The following is a 16,496-nucleotide window of genomic DNA, read 5'->3' as shown; positions in this document are numbered from 1 at the left end:
AAAATATGAAGGTATAGTTTAAATAAAAAAAACCTGTATGTTGTTTCATAACATGTTTCTATAGAACATGAAAAAAAAATATTTTGAAAATTTTTTTTTTTTTTTGTCCATACAATGAAAGTCGATGTAACCAAAACTGTTTGGTTATCAACGTTCCTTTTGATTTAGAAATGAATACAAAACCAATATTCATCAGAGACCAATATAAGAAGCAATGTGACTGTGAACAATGTCATAATATGGCACATTTTTGAGCGTTTTGATAAACGAGAGATCTGGACAGTGTTCAAACCTTCAATCAATGCAAACACAGTATTTATTAAATATGATATGTTTTTATACATCTCATGCATGCATGACCACATACAGAACACATTAACCACCAACTTTTCTTCAAGCAGAGCATCTTGCTTCAGTGTTTTGTTTAGAAGACGTACAGCAACACGTTTTCTAATAGCGTTTATCAATGATTTTAAAGTGCTTGATGTTGCTGATCAAGAGGGTTGAAAAATAAAGAGGATTCAGTTATCACTTGATTGTTGCTCTTTTCACATTTCTTCAATTTCCATTTAAAATGGAATACAAAAATGCACAATATCCCAAATTAGAGGAACATCACTTTATTAAAGTGAATCAATTCCTCGTTTCATTTCAACAATTCATAGCAACAGTAACTGGCTTAAAACAGCAGGAGGTAGATGATGGCAAATCCTGAGCTTGGACAGGCTGCGTCTTCTGTGTGTGCAGATCAAGAACACACCTTCACTCTTGTAATATAATACACTAAAGCTGAGAGTCTTGAACTCTCACTGGATTCACTCTGACAGTAGTGCAGACTGCAGTGGTTTAAGAGTCCTTCGGCTGATCTTCCTTTCCTGCTCCAATATTCCCAGAGGCCTCTTCTTAGAGGGAGTGTAACACAGGATCTCATCAAGAGTCTGTTTGGTGATCTGACCGGCCTCCTCTAAACGCCTCACCACCTGTTCCACATGTCCCTCCCACAGCCCATCAGCACTCTTCTTCCTCAATTCATTAACCTAAGAGACAGAAGAAAAGGATAGCGAGAGAGAGAGAGAGAGAGAGAGAGAGAGAGAGAGAGATTGAGAGAGAGAGAGAAGAATGGATATGGATGATAAAACGTGTGAAAACATATTTTACAACCTGTTCTGGTTTAATATTAGCCTGACGTGGTCATTAGGGCTGTGTTGAAAAAAATCGATTCACCAATTCTGAATCGATTTTCATATTAATTTCTAAAGATCGAGCCGTAACTCAGAGGATCGATTTAACAATAGGCCTACATTTTCCCTGTGAATTTTAATTTGCCGCGTCCACATGCGCGCAAGGTGGAAGGACATTAAAACAACGAACATGGCAGCTTTGAAAACTCCAGAACCGCCGCGGACAGAGAATACTGGAGTAGGTAAACAAACTCAAGCTGAAGCTCTCATCCGAATCGATTCACTGATTAATAACTGTTTGAATCTTTATTTGAAGACTGAAAACAAACAGGGAAGAGAAGAAAATGCTGAATAAAGTCATAGTTTTTGTGATTTTTGGACCAAAATGTATTTTCGAAGCTTCAAGAGATTCTAATTAACTAACTGATGTCACATATGGACTACTTTAATGATGTTTTTATTCCCTTTCTGGACATGAACAGTATAGTGTGCCTACACTTCTATATGCTCTTGGACTAAATTGAAAACATCTTAAACGGTTCCGAAGATGAACGGAGGTTTTACGGGTGTGGATGATATTAGGGTGAGTCATTAATGACATCAATTTTATTTTTGGGTGAACTAACCCTTTAAAGGGTTCATGAATTGAGAAAATTGATATATAAAAGGCCATGGTAATATAAGAATATCCTGTATGTTTCAGAGCTGAAAACTTCCTTGTTATTTAAAGAAAAGCTTTTATTGACACCAGGCCCAGAAAACTATCGATTTCCGAATATACCACACATTGACGTCATTGTGTGGTGAAGCACCGCCTTAACAGAAAAAGAACAACGCCCAATTATGTAGCCCCGTCCACTGTCTCGTGCCACTAATATGACATAGGTCTACATAGAGCTAAACTGCATCGAATTTCCAAGCAGTAAACATACCACATAAGCTTCCTTTGGATTCTAATATTATGAATGCAGGAAGCTTTATTTTAAATTTATATCCAGCTCACGTGGGGAAGACATTTTACGTCTGTTCCGTCATTTAACTGCGGATTCGTTTGTTAACAAGAGACTGACTTTGCAGATAGGATGTGATTACATGAATGAATGAAGCAACACACTAATGTGAGTAAAAAAATAAAATACATTTTTTTTTTTTTTACATGTCTAACTGAACATACCTTAGCTGGCTGTCAAAGGCCGGAGAATCCAGTTGTGCTTCATTGCGATACGGGATCAGACTCCAAAAACGTAAGCCCGGCCTGCTAACGGGCTATCTTAAATAGTGAAATAACATTCCTTTCTTGATGCGTGTTGTTCACTCTCTTCACTTGATATTTGAAGGGTGCGCGCTGTGTGTGTATGGTTCGCGGTTATATCGATTGGGCGGGCCAAGTAACATTCATAAAAAAATAACATTCCAATCAATTGCAGGTGGATGAGAGATTAATCGTGTTTGTTTAATAAAGACATTTTGCGAGCTCTGTGGGTGTCTGGGCGGTTAATTCCAGGTGCCGTTTCCCCACTGACCACAGGGGAGCTGAAGCTCATTAAATATGCAAATCTTATCCAGTCCTAGCCGTGGGCATTTACTTCCAAGTTTTCATTGCGGCACACCCATCAAAACTGAGCGTTTCTTAAGAGAGCCTCAAAATCAGGGCAAAAAATAGCTTATTACTTATTCATTATGATGTCTTTGAATGTAAAAACCATGTGAATGTCATAAGTTGACCTTGATGGTATAAAAAAAGCCAGTTCATGACCCTTTTAAGTAAAAAAAAAAAAAACTTATTTATAAGGTAAATGGCAGCCTTAAAGGGATCCCCTGGTGTTGAGACTTGTATGGCTTAATATAACATAAATGATGTCTCTTACTGAATTTTGTAGTAGAAAACCCATGAAAGATTTTATATTTGGACCATGGGCGGCGCCATTTTGTTTGTGTTCTAGGTTGATGACGTAGATTGGTTGAACTCCTCAATCAGCTGGCATTACCCGTAGTTATTTTTACCACAACGCAACTCGAAAATTGTTTCAGAGTTAAACAAAACCAATGAATTGCTTTGTAATTGTACTTAAAACACACTCAAACATACATGTGCACACAAACTCACCTACACAAGTCACAAACAGATCGGCGGCCGGGCACACACACCTGACAGACTGCGTTGTCTCAATCGAGATGTTGGGCTGCTCAGTCTCCACGACAGGGGCTGAATCCGAAATCGACCCCCTATACCCTGAAATAGGGCATTATTTGAAGGGACGGCCATTTGTAGTGTTGTCCGACACCATAGGGACATGTTCGAGTGCAGTCATTCAGTCTCACGTAAACCGCAATAACGAGTGTACAGCCGATTTACACACAACAGCTGTCCGACTTCACGCACTCGTCTTCATTCACTCCTTCAAGTTGTATTAGTGAACAAAAGTAGCGAAAGTAATTTGTGTCTTAAAAGTGAAAGTTTAAAGATTGAGGTTACTGAGCGTGCTCAAACTTTAATGCACAAACCAATCCCATGAATCATCACCAAAACATCCTGCCTCTCTTCCTCACGTTAACTTATCCCATCATCCTACCTAGATATTTCCCTCTGCTGGATACATTAGGCATTACATTTAATCTACTGCATATCAACAGTCTATCTATGATATCAACACAGGGAATAGTGATGTATGCGCGCACGCAGTGCGCGTGTGTTCGCGCCGATCTGTTCGCGCCTCATATGTGTGTGTGTGTGTGTGTGTGTGTTCGCGCCGATCTGTTGGAGTGTGTGTGAGTCTGTGTGAGCGAGAGAGTTTGTGTCCACATGTATGTTTGGGTGCGTGAAGTCGGACAGCTGTTGTAAATCGGCTGTACACTGCGGTGCAACGTGAGACTGAATGACTGCACTCGAACATGTCCACTATGATGTCGGACAACACTACAAATGGCCGTCCCTTCAAATAATGCCCTATTTCAGGGTATAGGGGGTCGATTTCGGATTCAGCCCCTGTCATGGAGACTGAGCAGCCCAACATCTCGATTGAGACAACGCAGTCTGTCAGGTGTGTGTGCCCGGCCGCCGATCTGTTTGTGTAGGTGAGTTTGTGTGCACTTGTATGTTTGAGTGTGTTTTAAGTACAATTACAAAGCAATTCATTGGTTTTGTTTAACTCTGAAACAATTTTCGAGTTGCGTTGTGGTAAAAATAGCTACGGGTAACGCCAGCTGATTGAGGAGTTCAACCAATCTACGTCATCAACCTAGAACACAAACAAAATGGCGCCGCCCATGGTCCAAATATAAAATCGATTTTTTAAATAACGTAGATCTTTCATGGGTTTTCTACTACATAATTCAGTAAGAGACATCATTTATGTTATATTAAGCCATACAAGTCTCAACACCAGGGGATCCCTTTAAACCATGGGCTGTGAGAAAAACCTCAAGGTCATCACTGAGTATTTCCCCTCAGTTGCTTAAATGTTCGCCTAAGTTCTGTTAAACTTGTTATTGAATAACTAAAAAAGTAAACTAAACTAAAAAAAGACTAAAAAAAAGTCTATACACCCAATATTATGCAGCCTAGGGTGAAGTCAGTGAGTACATTAACACTGATTCAGGACAAATATAATGTAATTTAAAGGAAAATTATGTGCAGCATCCAAGCTGTTTGCCGCTGGTGTGCATACACGTAGGACATTTTGTCCCTTCAATAATCTTAAATATCAAATATTTTAATACAGCTGTACAACTATAGTAAAGGTAAACATGTTTAGTCAGTGGTCTATTCTGTTCTGCTTATAACATCTACCATAAGTATAGCAACTGCTTCTCCATTGCGGTGTTTTGCCAGAAACTATCGAAACATGCTTAATATAAACACTTAGGTAAGGGTGACTCTTAAGTCATTTGTTGCAACACCTTTAAAGAAATCCCACAAGGATTTTTTCCCCATTAGGGATTTTCCCCCTCCATGTTTGTTTGTTCTATAAATTACCTGTACACCCTCAAATGAATTTAAAAATGTCTCATGATCATAAACCATTTTTCTTATATGCTTAAATTTAGCTTTATGGCAAAAATACAGTCCTATTCAAAAGTAAGGGTGGGGGGGGGGGGAACTCAATGTGAAATACAATATAATCTAATTTATTGTTTAAAGAAATTTTGAAATGAATGAATTGGACCAGAAGATGAACAAAATGCAAGTGCCTAGCATTAAAGGAATCTCATAATGTTTAAAATGCACCTCTGAAAAGAATGGCACAATTAAGCAGAGCTAGCGGCTACTTTGAGTTGATTTGTTTGACATTATTAATATTAGTGACTGCATAAAAGCCTGTTCACACCAAAGATGATAACTATAAAGATAGCGATAAAGATGTAGTCCTGAAAATCATTTCTCAATATTAAAGAATAGCAGAGTTCACACCAAAGCGTTAACGATAATGGCAGAAAGAAACTATAACTGGAATCACTTTAAGAACAATTTTATCCAGCTGATGAACGATAAAAAATAAATTGACAGCAAATCAAAATCCATCCTGTGGATGCCAAGATCGTTATCTTTATAGTTATCGCTGTTGATGTGAACGGGCCTTAATTCCATTTGATTCAAGGTTTTGATGACTTTACTTTGAAAAGCAATAGACCATTTGTGAGCAGATGTCACAGTCATTTGCAGATGCACGCGCATTGTGGTGGCAGAAAAACAGTGGTAACAAACCACATACTATATATGTTAGTTGATATCTCACCACTTCCAGGGAGAACTCGGTTTTCTTCACAAACACTGATACTTGGGCTGTTGTGAGGGCGGAGATTGCCTCTTTCATGGACCCTTTCATAGCCAATATGAGAACCTAGAAACAAGAGCTGTTACACATATGCAAGCTTTCTTTTAAACACACGCACGCGCACGCACACGCACACACACTTACTCTCAGGTTCTGGCATAGCCGAATGTCCGTGCTCATGATCTGCGAGTAGAAAGTCTGGGCTCTCTCTATATCATTCTACAACATACATCAGAAATGGGGGGGAGAAACATTTCACCAGCTGAACAAATTATGATTTGCTGTTAAATATCAAAAGATACAACACTGTCTGTAAGTAATTCATAATTTCACAACATCTGAATGCCATTTAACTTCTAAAATTGTTATGTTACATCCACCCAGTCAATTTATATGGCATTACATAGCATACAAGAAAGCTTTAACCTTTAATTTGGATATTATTTTATTATTTTAATTATCTTACCTGTTTGAGAGCAAGAGCAGTTGCAAAGCAATAGGCATGTCGAGGGATGAGATTGCCTTTTGTCTGACCTTCTTCCAACAGGGTCAAACAGATATGATATGACTTTGAGCTGTTCTGCCAATCCCACAAAAACAGATGTGTAAACAGTTTATAAATTGTACTATAAAAATTTGTTGTGTAAAATTTTAAATTACAGTGAGAAACTACCATTTGTGATGAAAATACCATTTGTCTTTTCTGAGATTCACTGGTGAATCTTAATGTTTTTAATACAAAACATACAATACTTGCTTCTACACTTTCTTTACCAGTTTATAACAAGTAGCAAAGGCTAGCATGAAGGTGTCCTTGTTGAATGGCACTCCTTGTTTTTTCATTTCTCCCACCACCTCCAGACCACCTGTGAGAAAACGATCAGTGACCTACATCACATCCACTGAAACCATGGCAACAACAGACAGATTTCTTGCTTTTTTGCAGATGGGAAGCTGCAGCGGTAAAGGATTTGTTTGTGGTGAATAATTCCTTCAAGAGTCTCAGATTTGTCTCACTGGTTTTTCAAATACGAGACATTTCAGTTTTTTATTTCATCTAACACATTTTTAAGATATCAGGATAGGCAACCAGAGCATAATAAAATTAATGGATTGATCATAAAGTTTCATACTTCGTGAGAATAGAGATAAGCTGAAGAAACTTACTTTCATAGCATTGTTTAGTGAAAAGCATGTCAATGGCGATATTAAAGGATGTAGAGTCTGGAAAGAATCCTTTGAGAGCCTATGCATGAAAAAGAAAATGTCAGAACTCACTACAATCTATTCACCGATCATTCAGTTAGCAGCAGTGCTTTTGCACAATGGGTGTTCATTTTCACTTACAGGATCTGTTAGAGTAGTGGCTGCCAGCGCCTCTAAACCCAGCTCATAGCATAACCTCATGAAAAGAGGGCCAAACTTGAATTTCCCAAATGCCATGCTACGACTCTCTTTATGGTACCTAGAATGGACATAAATTAAACGAGAACGAGGGCTTGAAATTAAGCATGTTTATGTGCTTGTCCTTCGGACAAGTAAATCGGTCATTCACTTGTCCGAGTAAAAATTGTGCTTGTCCGGAAAAAAGTTCGATTTGTGTGTTTGTGCATTGTAAATATAACATATTCTGAAGCAATATTCTCACCAGTGTTCAATAAGCTTTTACATATTTATATATCTGCATATTTGTGATATTTTACCTTTTATAAAGGGCATTTTTCCCCTAATCTCATTAAATAAAGCTATGCTTCAGGTTTCATATTATATTCTTAAATCTGATTTATACATTAAATTAAAATTAGACACTATACGGCTGTTACCAATCAAATTAAATAATTTACACAGAAAAAATACAACTGCATTAAATAATGTTATGAGATTTGTATTTTTGAATAAACAAAATACATTTTGAAAAGTATATGAAACTAAACCACCAGTAGGTGACAGCAGGTGAGTCTTAATGAGCGAGTCATTGAGTCAGTCATTCAAACGATTCATTCAAACAACTGAGTCATTCAAGAATGAGGCAGTCGTTTACGAACAGGTCATTGAATCTTTGATTCAACCGATTGATTCAAACATTGACTCATTCAGGAACACGTGAGTGGCGTTATGGTTCTGCTGTTTGGAACTTTGTTGCTTGCAATCTTTGTTTGGAACTATTTTCACAGCTGAAATAGAACAAAAAAACTCAATATTGCATCTAAAATGTAAGCAACTAAATGGTAAATAATTGTTTATGGAACTCATATGAAATCAGTGTCATTTTTAATCGTGATGGTATTCAGGAAAACAGCAAACATTTGGAAACACAAACATTTGGTTGTGTGATGATGTTTAACTGCATCATATGTTATAAATATAAAAACTTTATATTTTGAATGTTTATCGCAATTTCTCTGTGAGCAGCTCTCATTTGTTTTGAAAAGGTTAGTTCACCCAAAAATAAAAACCTTATGGTGTTTCTAACCCGTAAGAATTTTGTTCTTCTTCCCAAATGAAGATCTTTTTCAATAAAATCAGAGCGATTTCTGTCTCTCCATTGATAAGTGTTGTACACAACTACCACTTTGACGCTTCAAAAAGTTCATAGAGTATGTAAAATTAATTAATATGAATTGAGCTGTTTAGTCTACATTTTCTGAAGAGATTCGATCACTTTATAATATGAAGATTCAATTTAGGCTTTTATTCAAACATTGATCCACGAACATAAAGAGAAGGTCAACCAAACCTGTTTGCTGCACAAGAATGAACCTCATTGGTTCTTGCAGAAGCTCAAACTTGCGGCATAACACCAGAATTAACCTCATTGGTTCTCTCTCACGTCACGCAAACATGCTTTAGCTTCCCATTACAACTGATGTGTGCTTTGATGTAGGGCTGGGCGATAAAACGATAACGATAATTATCACGATATAATTTTCCTCGATAAAACGATAACAACAGGTCGATATATTCTCGATATAATGCTTACGCGCTATCCGTAATGCTGCGCATGCGTATTGCAGACCGGGCGTCTGGGTGCTGCACGCCGTAATGTTTACAGTCTGTGGCTGACAGGCTTGGAGGATCGGAGATAAGTGGAGCGATAAAAATGAGCAATAGTGAAGAAAATGCAGCGCTCACGGCCAGCTCGGAGGACACAGATATCGTTGACAAGTTAGTTTGCTCAACTTCAGTGGTTTGGAGATATTTTAGCGATCCCATCCGACATAAAACAGAGCGACGTGCGTGGACTGCTTATCATAGGATCACGTTCACCACACAGAATTTAATTATTAAATTATCGTGTTTCTTCAAAGTCCTTCCATATAACATGCAGCCCAACACAGCGGTGAATCTACATTAACTACATTCACACACAGGCTTATTACCTTGTTAGCTGTAGTGGGTGACTTATTTACAACAGGCTAACGTTACCAAACTATAATCACTAAAACATCGGACTTGTACATCGCTATCATAATTGTTTGTCTTTGGTGATGTATTAATGACTCCGCATCGCCTGTATCAAAAGAGAAATAATGTCATCTGGTGTTTAAAATGAATAAAATAGACTAGACAGCCCTTACTGGAGATCCACAAATACTGAACTTTTCTCTCTCCCGACCAGCCCACTGTCGGTGAGGTGTGTTTGTGTGTGTGTGTCGGTGAGATGCACGGTGGACCAATCCACTGTGAGGCAAGAGAAGGGGCCTCAAAATGTTTCTTAAAACGCTTTTTTTTTGACCGATTGCGATCTTAGTGTTTTACTTAGACAATTAAATATATAAACGCTCAATATTGCATTATTTGTTCTGTTTCAGCTGCGAAAATCGTTCACAGCAGAACCGCAACGCGTCTCACAACGTGTGTAAACGATTCATTGTTTGAATGAATCGTTTGAATGAACGACTCAATGACTCGCTCATTAAGACGGCCACCTACTGGTGGTTTAATTTGATCTTTAAACATACTTTCCAACATGTCTTATTTGTCTATTCAAAACTACAAATCTCAAAACATTATTTAATGCTGTTGTAATTTTTCAGTGTAAATTATTTAATTTGATTGCTAACAGCCCTTATAGTGTTTTATTTTAATTAAATGTATTGATCAAAATTACAAATATAAAATGAAACATGAAGCTTAGCCTATAGTTAATAAGATTAACCCCTTAAGTGTCACTGGCCCACCGGTGGGCCCATTTGCCACTGCATGTTTAAAACAATATATCCTATATTTATCCTTATCTAATGTTGACAAACTATATATCATTCGAAAGCTTACGAACTCAAGATTCATCCTGTGCAAACCGATTTGAAATCGGACCTTGCGTTACCATGGAAACGGTGCTCTAAATTATTCTAGCGGGCTCCTACCCAAGTGGCGTTGTCATGTTTCATATTTATTTAACATATGTATTTAATTTATAATAAAAACCTTTTCTAATCTTGACAAAACGCATATCGTCGGAAAGGTCTTAGTCTCACGGTTCTATATCTGCAAACTGTTTTGTGATATTTACACAAAAATATATACATTTGACACAGGAAATTGCATTTAAAAAAATCAATGGAATTTCAATGACACCCGGTGGCTATTTGTGGTAAAACGCCTAAACAAAATCTCATGGGAACTTCAATTTTTGTGATATCAACTTCAAATTTGGAACACAAATTAATTAGACATATGGCTTTGATTTGATAGTAATTTTAGAGTCCACATTATTTTGTAACATATATATTTTATATTAAATATTAAATATCTAGTACAGTATTTTTGATTTACAGTACATTTAAACTTCCATAACTTTTTTAAACTTAAATTTTTTGAAATGATTTCACTTGAGCAATACTCTGCTGACTGTCTTCTTTAAAATGAGACCAAACTTATGTCTATATTGCAAAGCATTCTTGAATTGCAACCATTTAAGTTTGGATAGTGAATTTTCATGTATATTTTCAAAAAGGGGGGTGACACTTAAGGGGTTAAGGGAAAATGCCCTTTATAAAAGGTGAAAATATCACAAATTTCAAATGATTCAATAAAAATAAAAACCACAAATATGCAGATTTAAATATGTCAAAGCTGATTGAACACTGGTGAGAATATTGCTTCAGAATAAATTATATTTACAACACACACACACACACACAAACACACACACACACACTTTTCCGGACAAGCTAATTTTTTACTTGGACAAGCCTGAACGATTTACTTGTTCGAAGGACAAGCACATGAACATGCTTAAGCCCTGTCAAGCCCTGTATAATGATATATTATTGATATATAGTGTTGAGTAAAAAAATACTGACCACAGTTAAGATTTTAATAAATAAATCTACCTCAGTTTAAATAAATTGTTCACTTGTTTGGGAAGTGTTTGTCATGTTTTGACAATAAAGGATAGTTTAAAACCACAGCTAACTGTCTGTTTTCTACATATTTCACTCAGAAGCAAAAATATGCCTTTAAACTTTAAAGAAATAAAGATTTTACATTTATCGTGATATTTATCGATATCGACTGATATGCTAAATTATATCGTGATAATTTTTTTGGGCCATATCGCCCAGCCCTACTTTGATGAAAAGGCTTCATCTGTTAATGCAGGGACAGAAATCACTCAAATTTTACTTTTATTGCAATTTTAACGTAAATAGCATCTAGTCATAATAAATAGCTGCATGCTGAAAATTCAAATTTGACATCACTGTAATAAATTACATTTAAATTGATATTAAAATAGAAAGTAATAAATTATAATTATATATTACCTAAGCACTGTTTTTCTGATCTATGATAACATATGTGACCCTGGACTACAAAACCAGTCATATGGATACATTTTTCAAAATAGAGTTTTATACATCACCTGAAAGCTGAATAAAGCTTTTCATTGATGTATGGTTTGTCAGGATAAGACAATATTTGACAACATATCAAGACAACTATTTGAAAATCTGGAATCTGAGGGTGCAAAAAAATCTAAAAATTGAGAAAATCACCTTTAAAGTTGTCCAAATGAAATCTTTAGTCATGCATATTACTACTAATAGTACAATTTTTACAGTAGGAAATAAAACAAATTATATGCATGATCTTTACTTTACATGATAATGATTTTTGCCATAACAGAAAAAGCTATAATTTTTTGACCCATACAATGTATTGTTGGCTATGTCCACAAATATACCGTTGTGACTTATGAAGGTTTTGTGGTCCATGATCCCAAATATGCAGTGGGCATTAGAGACTTCTTTTAAAAACATCTTACTGACTCAAAACATGGTAGTGAAAACATCCTTGTAATAAATCATATATTTATATAAGAAAAGACAGTTTTACCTGTAAATAGCATTTCTTGCCACAATGACATCTTCAGCAGACTGGCATAAATGCAGAAGTATTTTTAACTCCTCCTCTAAAATTAGCTCATTTTTCTCTATTTTCTGATGTATCGTATCAAAATAATAACCTGTAAAAAAAAACCAAAAAAAAACAAGTGACATTCAGAACAAGGGAGAAAATGTTGTTTCAGCTAAGTGTTAAAGGTGCACTCAGTGACTTTTGTTTATGTTGTGCTGGCCAATATAACAGTTGCATGAATATTGTAATAGCAATAATCATAGTTTCCGTTTTCAGTTGCCATTTTAGAAATTCAAAACTCACCTCCAGCCATGATTCCTTAATTCCTCAAGTCAAATTTTCTGATATCAAATAAAAAAGTAGTAGCTAATCAGCTGGTCATGTGATCGCATGTCAGGCACAAATGAGGCCACCCACTTTCATGTAAAACAAAACTGCTTTTTTTTTTATATGAGTCTGACTTTCGATCTCATAAATATTTGTATTTCTTTATGTGTAGAACTTTTTAACGAGACAAATATAATAATAATAAATTGTTTTTATAATGCACTTTATATTAAACAACATCTCAAAGTGCTACAGAATTAAAAACAATCAACAACAATAAATAAATAAGTAAATGAATAAAATAAATAAAACTGAAAATAAAAAATAAAGAAGTAACAAGTCAATTAAAAGCTCTGCTAAAAAGGTGGGTTTTAAGACCACGCTTAAAAGCATCTATAGTCATATAACAGAGTGCATCTTTTAAGAAGTCATCTTTGAAACACCAGAGAGCGGTACCAAGTTATTTAGATCAAGCCAAATGATGCATGCCTTTTGATCCCAGGACTCGGTGGGCAACAGTTAGTTTCCTCTGCTGAAAATCCTGCAGCTTCAACACATCTTCAGACAAGAGGTGACGTTTGGCTGAAAAGATTGAAAAAAGTCAGTTTCTTACTAACGGTCTTAAAATCCAAATGTTAAACTGTCAGGAGGACTGCTATTTCTATTTTCACTACCTTAAAACATTTTAAAAGCCATGTGGATCAAAAACCAGCAGCTAGTTTAGTTTTAGAGGGTTTGGGGCAATTTTCACCTGGTCTGGCTGAGAAACAAACCAACTTGGGATTTTCCCCCCAACATGAATACAACACGGACAGACAAATGTCAATATAAAAACGTCAGTCGGGACAGTGACAAATTCTTCAATGGGAGACAACAGTGTCGTTTTAATAATCACGTAAATATATTTTCTCTACACTGGGGTGTCTGTGTGTAAACTCGAATAGCTAACGTGACTCCTTGTGACATTGGCCTTGACTTTTAGCGCCCATTACTATTGTGTTTTTGACTAAAACTAGAATAAATACAGCTTTATACGCATAATACCTCCATGTCGACATTTTAAACAGTCTGATTGTAGGGCTCCTGCAGCTCTGGACGCATCTGTTAGTATAGCACGAGCACAGGCGTTCAGTCCTCGCAACGCCATGTCTGCCGGAACTAACGGTCTCACGCGCAGGCACGTTAGTGCACTTTCTATGCGAATGAATATTTCAGCAGGTAAAATTATTTAGATTTATTCGTTGAACAACACATATTTGAAATGTTTAAAGTACGTAAAGATCATTATATATTATTAGCGATACAAATCATTTAAATAAAAAACCTTTTACTAAAAAGTATTCAACCTGACACCCCCGTTGAATGGAACATTCCAATGTGGCGTTCTCCTGTTAACCGGTATGTTTACAATATGAGTATATTATTTCTCGTAAAATTGTCCTTCAAATATTAATTCAAATATAAATGTATACATAAATATTGTTTTACCGGTGGTTTAAATCGCTTTGGATTAATTATCTTTGCTGGTAAACTACACGCTAAATAAATATACAGCTAACGTTAGCTCTGCAAGCCCTTTATATCTTTATATTCAATAGTTTGAGTCAGCAGGTGGCGCTGTTTGACCACGGACTAAAACTAAACACTCCATTGGGACAATATATTTAAATGGAGAAATAGAACTCTTTTTCCCCGAATTAAATAAACTAATCTAACATCAATTTTTGCGAAGACAAACAAATTATTCATTGATTAATACAAATAATACACTGTCTTCCTAAGAACAGCGTATCAGGTCAGGTTCAGGCAGGTCTCCCTGAAAAGTTCATCCCTTAAACCACCCAACCTACTAGGTTGTGAGACTGGCTAAAGCTAGTATTGTAGACTGGCTTAAAAATTGTTTATCACAGTTTAGACTGGTTTATTATTTAGTTAAATTGCACATTAAAAAAATAGCCAATTTTGACTATCCCTGATTGAAGATGTTTCAATTGTCAATCAGCGTTGCAAGTTGGAGGTTGTGATAAGCCATTGGTTTGAGTCGTACAGATTCCCTAGATACACTTACATAGTCTTTCTGTCTGTAGTGATGCTATAATGTAGGCTATTAAAAAAATAGAGGAGCTATTAGTGGAAAGGAAAAAACAGCAAAATGTGTGCCTTTGCTTCCCTTGCTTCTCTGTTCTAACCACACAGCAGTAGAAAATCAATTAACAGCTGGATAATTTCCCAGCTTCTTTTCTCTACATTGAAAGGTCATTATTAATGGCTGTGAGATAGAGAGAAAGACTCATTCTAATGCATATGCCATAATAATACATAATTTGTGTGACACAATGTTTGAATGGGTAATTTTGTAGAGGCAGGTTTGATATAAATTATTGTATGTCTAGTGTGTCATAGCATGTTATGTTGAGAGTTGAAATACACAGTTATTAGCTTGATTTAAATGTAACATGCAAGAAAGCAATGCAGATAGAATAAAGAATATCTTTTGTGACCCTGAAAGATGCTTGTACTACATGAAATACATAGATAAAACCCTTATATGATTGTCTTTTAAAGGGGTGTCGGTTATTGGAATTGTGATTGATGACTGTACAGGATCGGCATGTCTTAAAAATACACATTAGTGTGTATCAATGATTTAAGAACCGGTTTGTCCCCAGAAGAGAGCTAAATCTGCCTTTGATGACATTTAGGGTCATTATTTTGTAGTATTTTTAATGAAACTTATATAGGAAACCTGTAGGCCCTACTCATTTTTAAAATGTGTGTGTGGTATATGTTAAAGATAGTAACAGAACAAACAAATGTATTATACTTAGACTCCTGCTGTGGTCCTGGTGGGACTCTGTTGTTCGTTTCCTTAGCAACAGCACCTCACCCCATTCAGCTGAGACTGTCTTTTGCCCAATTGGAGGCTGACTCTCAAGTGTGCTGGGTTATTGATGAGATCCAAGATGGAGGTGTTCACATGATGCTGTGAGCAGCATAACATTGCCAATAAAGTAATTTCAGTGATTTTTTTCATGTCACAGACTGTGTGTACTTGTACTTATATCAGAGAAGTGACATTACATTAGAAACAAAGCGCTTTGCAGCTTTAACATTGTGTTTCTTTTTTATTCTTGTGACCCAGTATTTTTTTTGTTTTGAACAAGAACACAGTGTGCATGGCCAAATTACAGGTTTATATGTAGTCATTTCTTTAACATACCCAGTGTATCTCATTTGTTGTTTGGCAAATATGCATGGAAAAGAGTTGTTGTAAACTGATAATATTGCCATTTTAATTTCTCAACACCTACTTCATATTTTGAGAACCCTTTAATTAGCTAAATGATTAATAATTTATTATTTGCCTTGTTACAAAATGCATTCACTGACCATATCTTTGAGTATTTTTACTATGATATCTCACTCACTGTCAATGAGAACTTTAAAAAAGCCCCTTTTTGCTCACTTTTACATGTTACGTTTTTCTGCTTACTTCTGTCTCCTATCAATGTTTTTTTTTAATTATTATTAAAAGATAATAAAATTGTACTTGCTTGAAAAATCTAAGTTGATTAAATTATCCCATTATGTTACTAGTATGCAGTGCTTTAAAGTAATTTTGTTATTAGTGGCCATTAATGGTGAGAAAATGTGGTTATTATGTGGTTTTAGTAGAGATTAAAAAACAATAAGAAAACCTCCACGTAAAAACAATAGAAATATTTAAAATATTTATACTTCCTTTACTATGTTCACATTAAAGCAAACAGAGTTGATCTGAAGTCACTTTAGGTTTCATGACTCATCTGACCAGCATTGATCTGCTGCATCAGTACATAAAAGTAATAGCATG

At 35.8% G+C, this 16,496-nt stretch overlaps 1 protein-coding gene across 1 annotated transcript; it reads right to left on the bottom strand.

Annotated features, from left to right (window-relative positions):
* Positions 1-298: 298 nt before the first annotated feature.
* On the bottom strand, positions 299-13,810 carry ptcd2 (pentatricopeptide repeat domain 2). Its single transcript, XM_067438602.1, has 10 exons — positions 13,688-13,810; positions 13,133-13,225; positions 12,296-12,425; positions 7,304-7,421; positions 7,124-7,202; positions 6,731-6,822; positions 6,423-6,536; positions 6,101-6,175; positions 5,918-6,022; positions 299-1,037 (listed from the first exon to the last, which is right to left on the bottom strand). Exons 1-10 carry the CDS (start codon positions 13,788-13,790, stop codon positions 816-818), a joined length of 1,131 nt encoding a protein of 376 aa, XP_067294703.1. The 5' UTR covers positions 13,791-13,810; the 3' UTR covers positions 299-815.
* Between the last annotated feature and the right edge of the window lie 2,686 nt (positions 13,811-16,496).

This window comes from Pseudorasbora parva, chromosome 3 (assembly GCF_024679245.1).
Source record: "Pseudorasbora parva isolate DD20220531a chromosome 3, ASM2467924v1, whole genome shotgun sequence".
NCBI classification, from domain to species: Eukaryota; Metazoa; Chordata; class Actinopteri; order Cypriniformes; family Gobionidae; genus Pseudorasbora; species Pseudorasbora parva.
The sequence above is the reverse complement of the archived record's forward strand: the minus strand, read 5'-3'. Positions and strand labels throughout refer to the sequence as shown.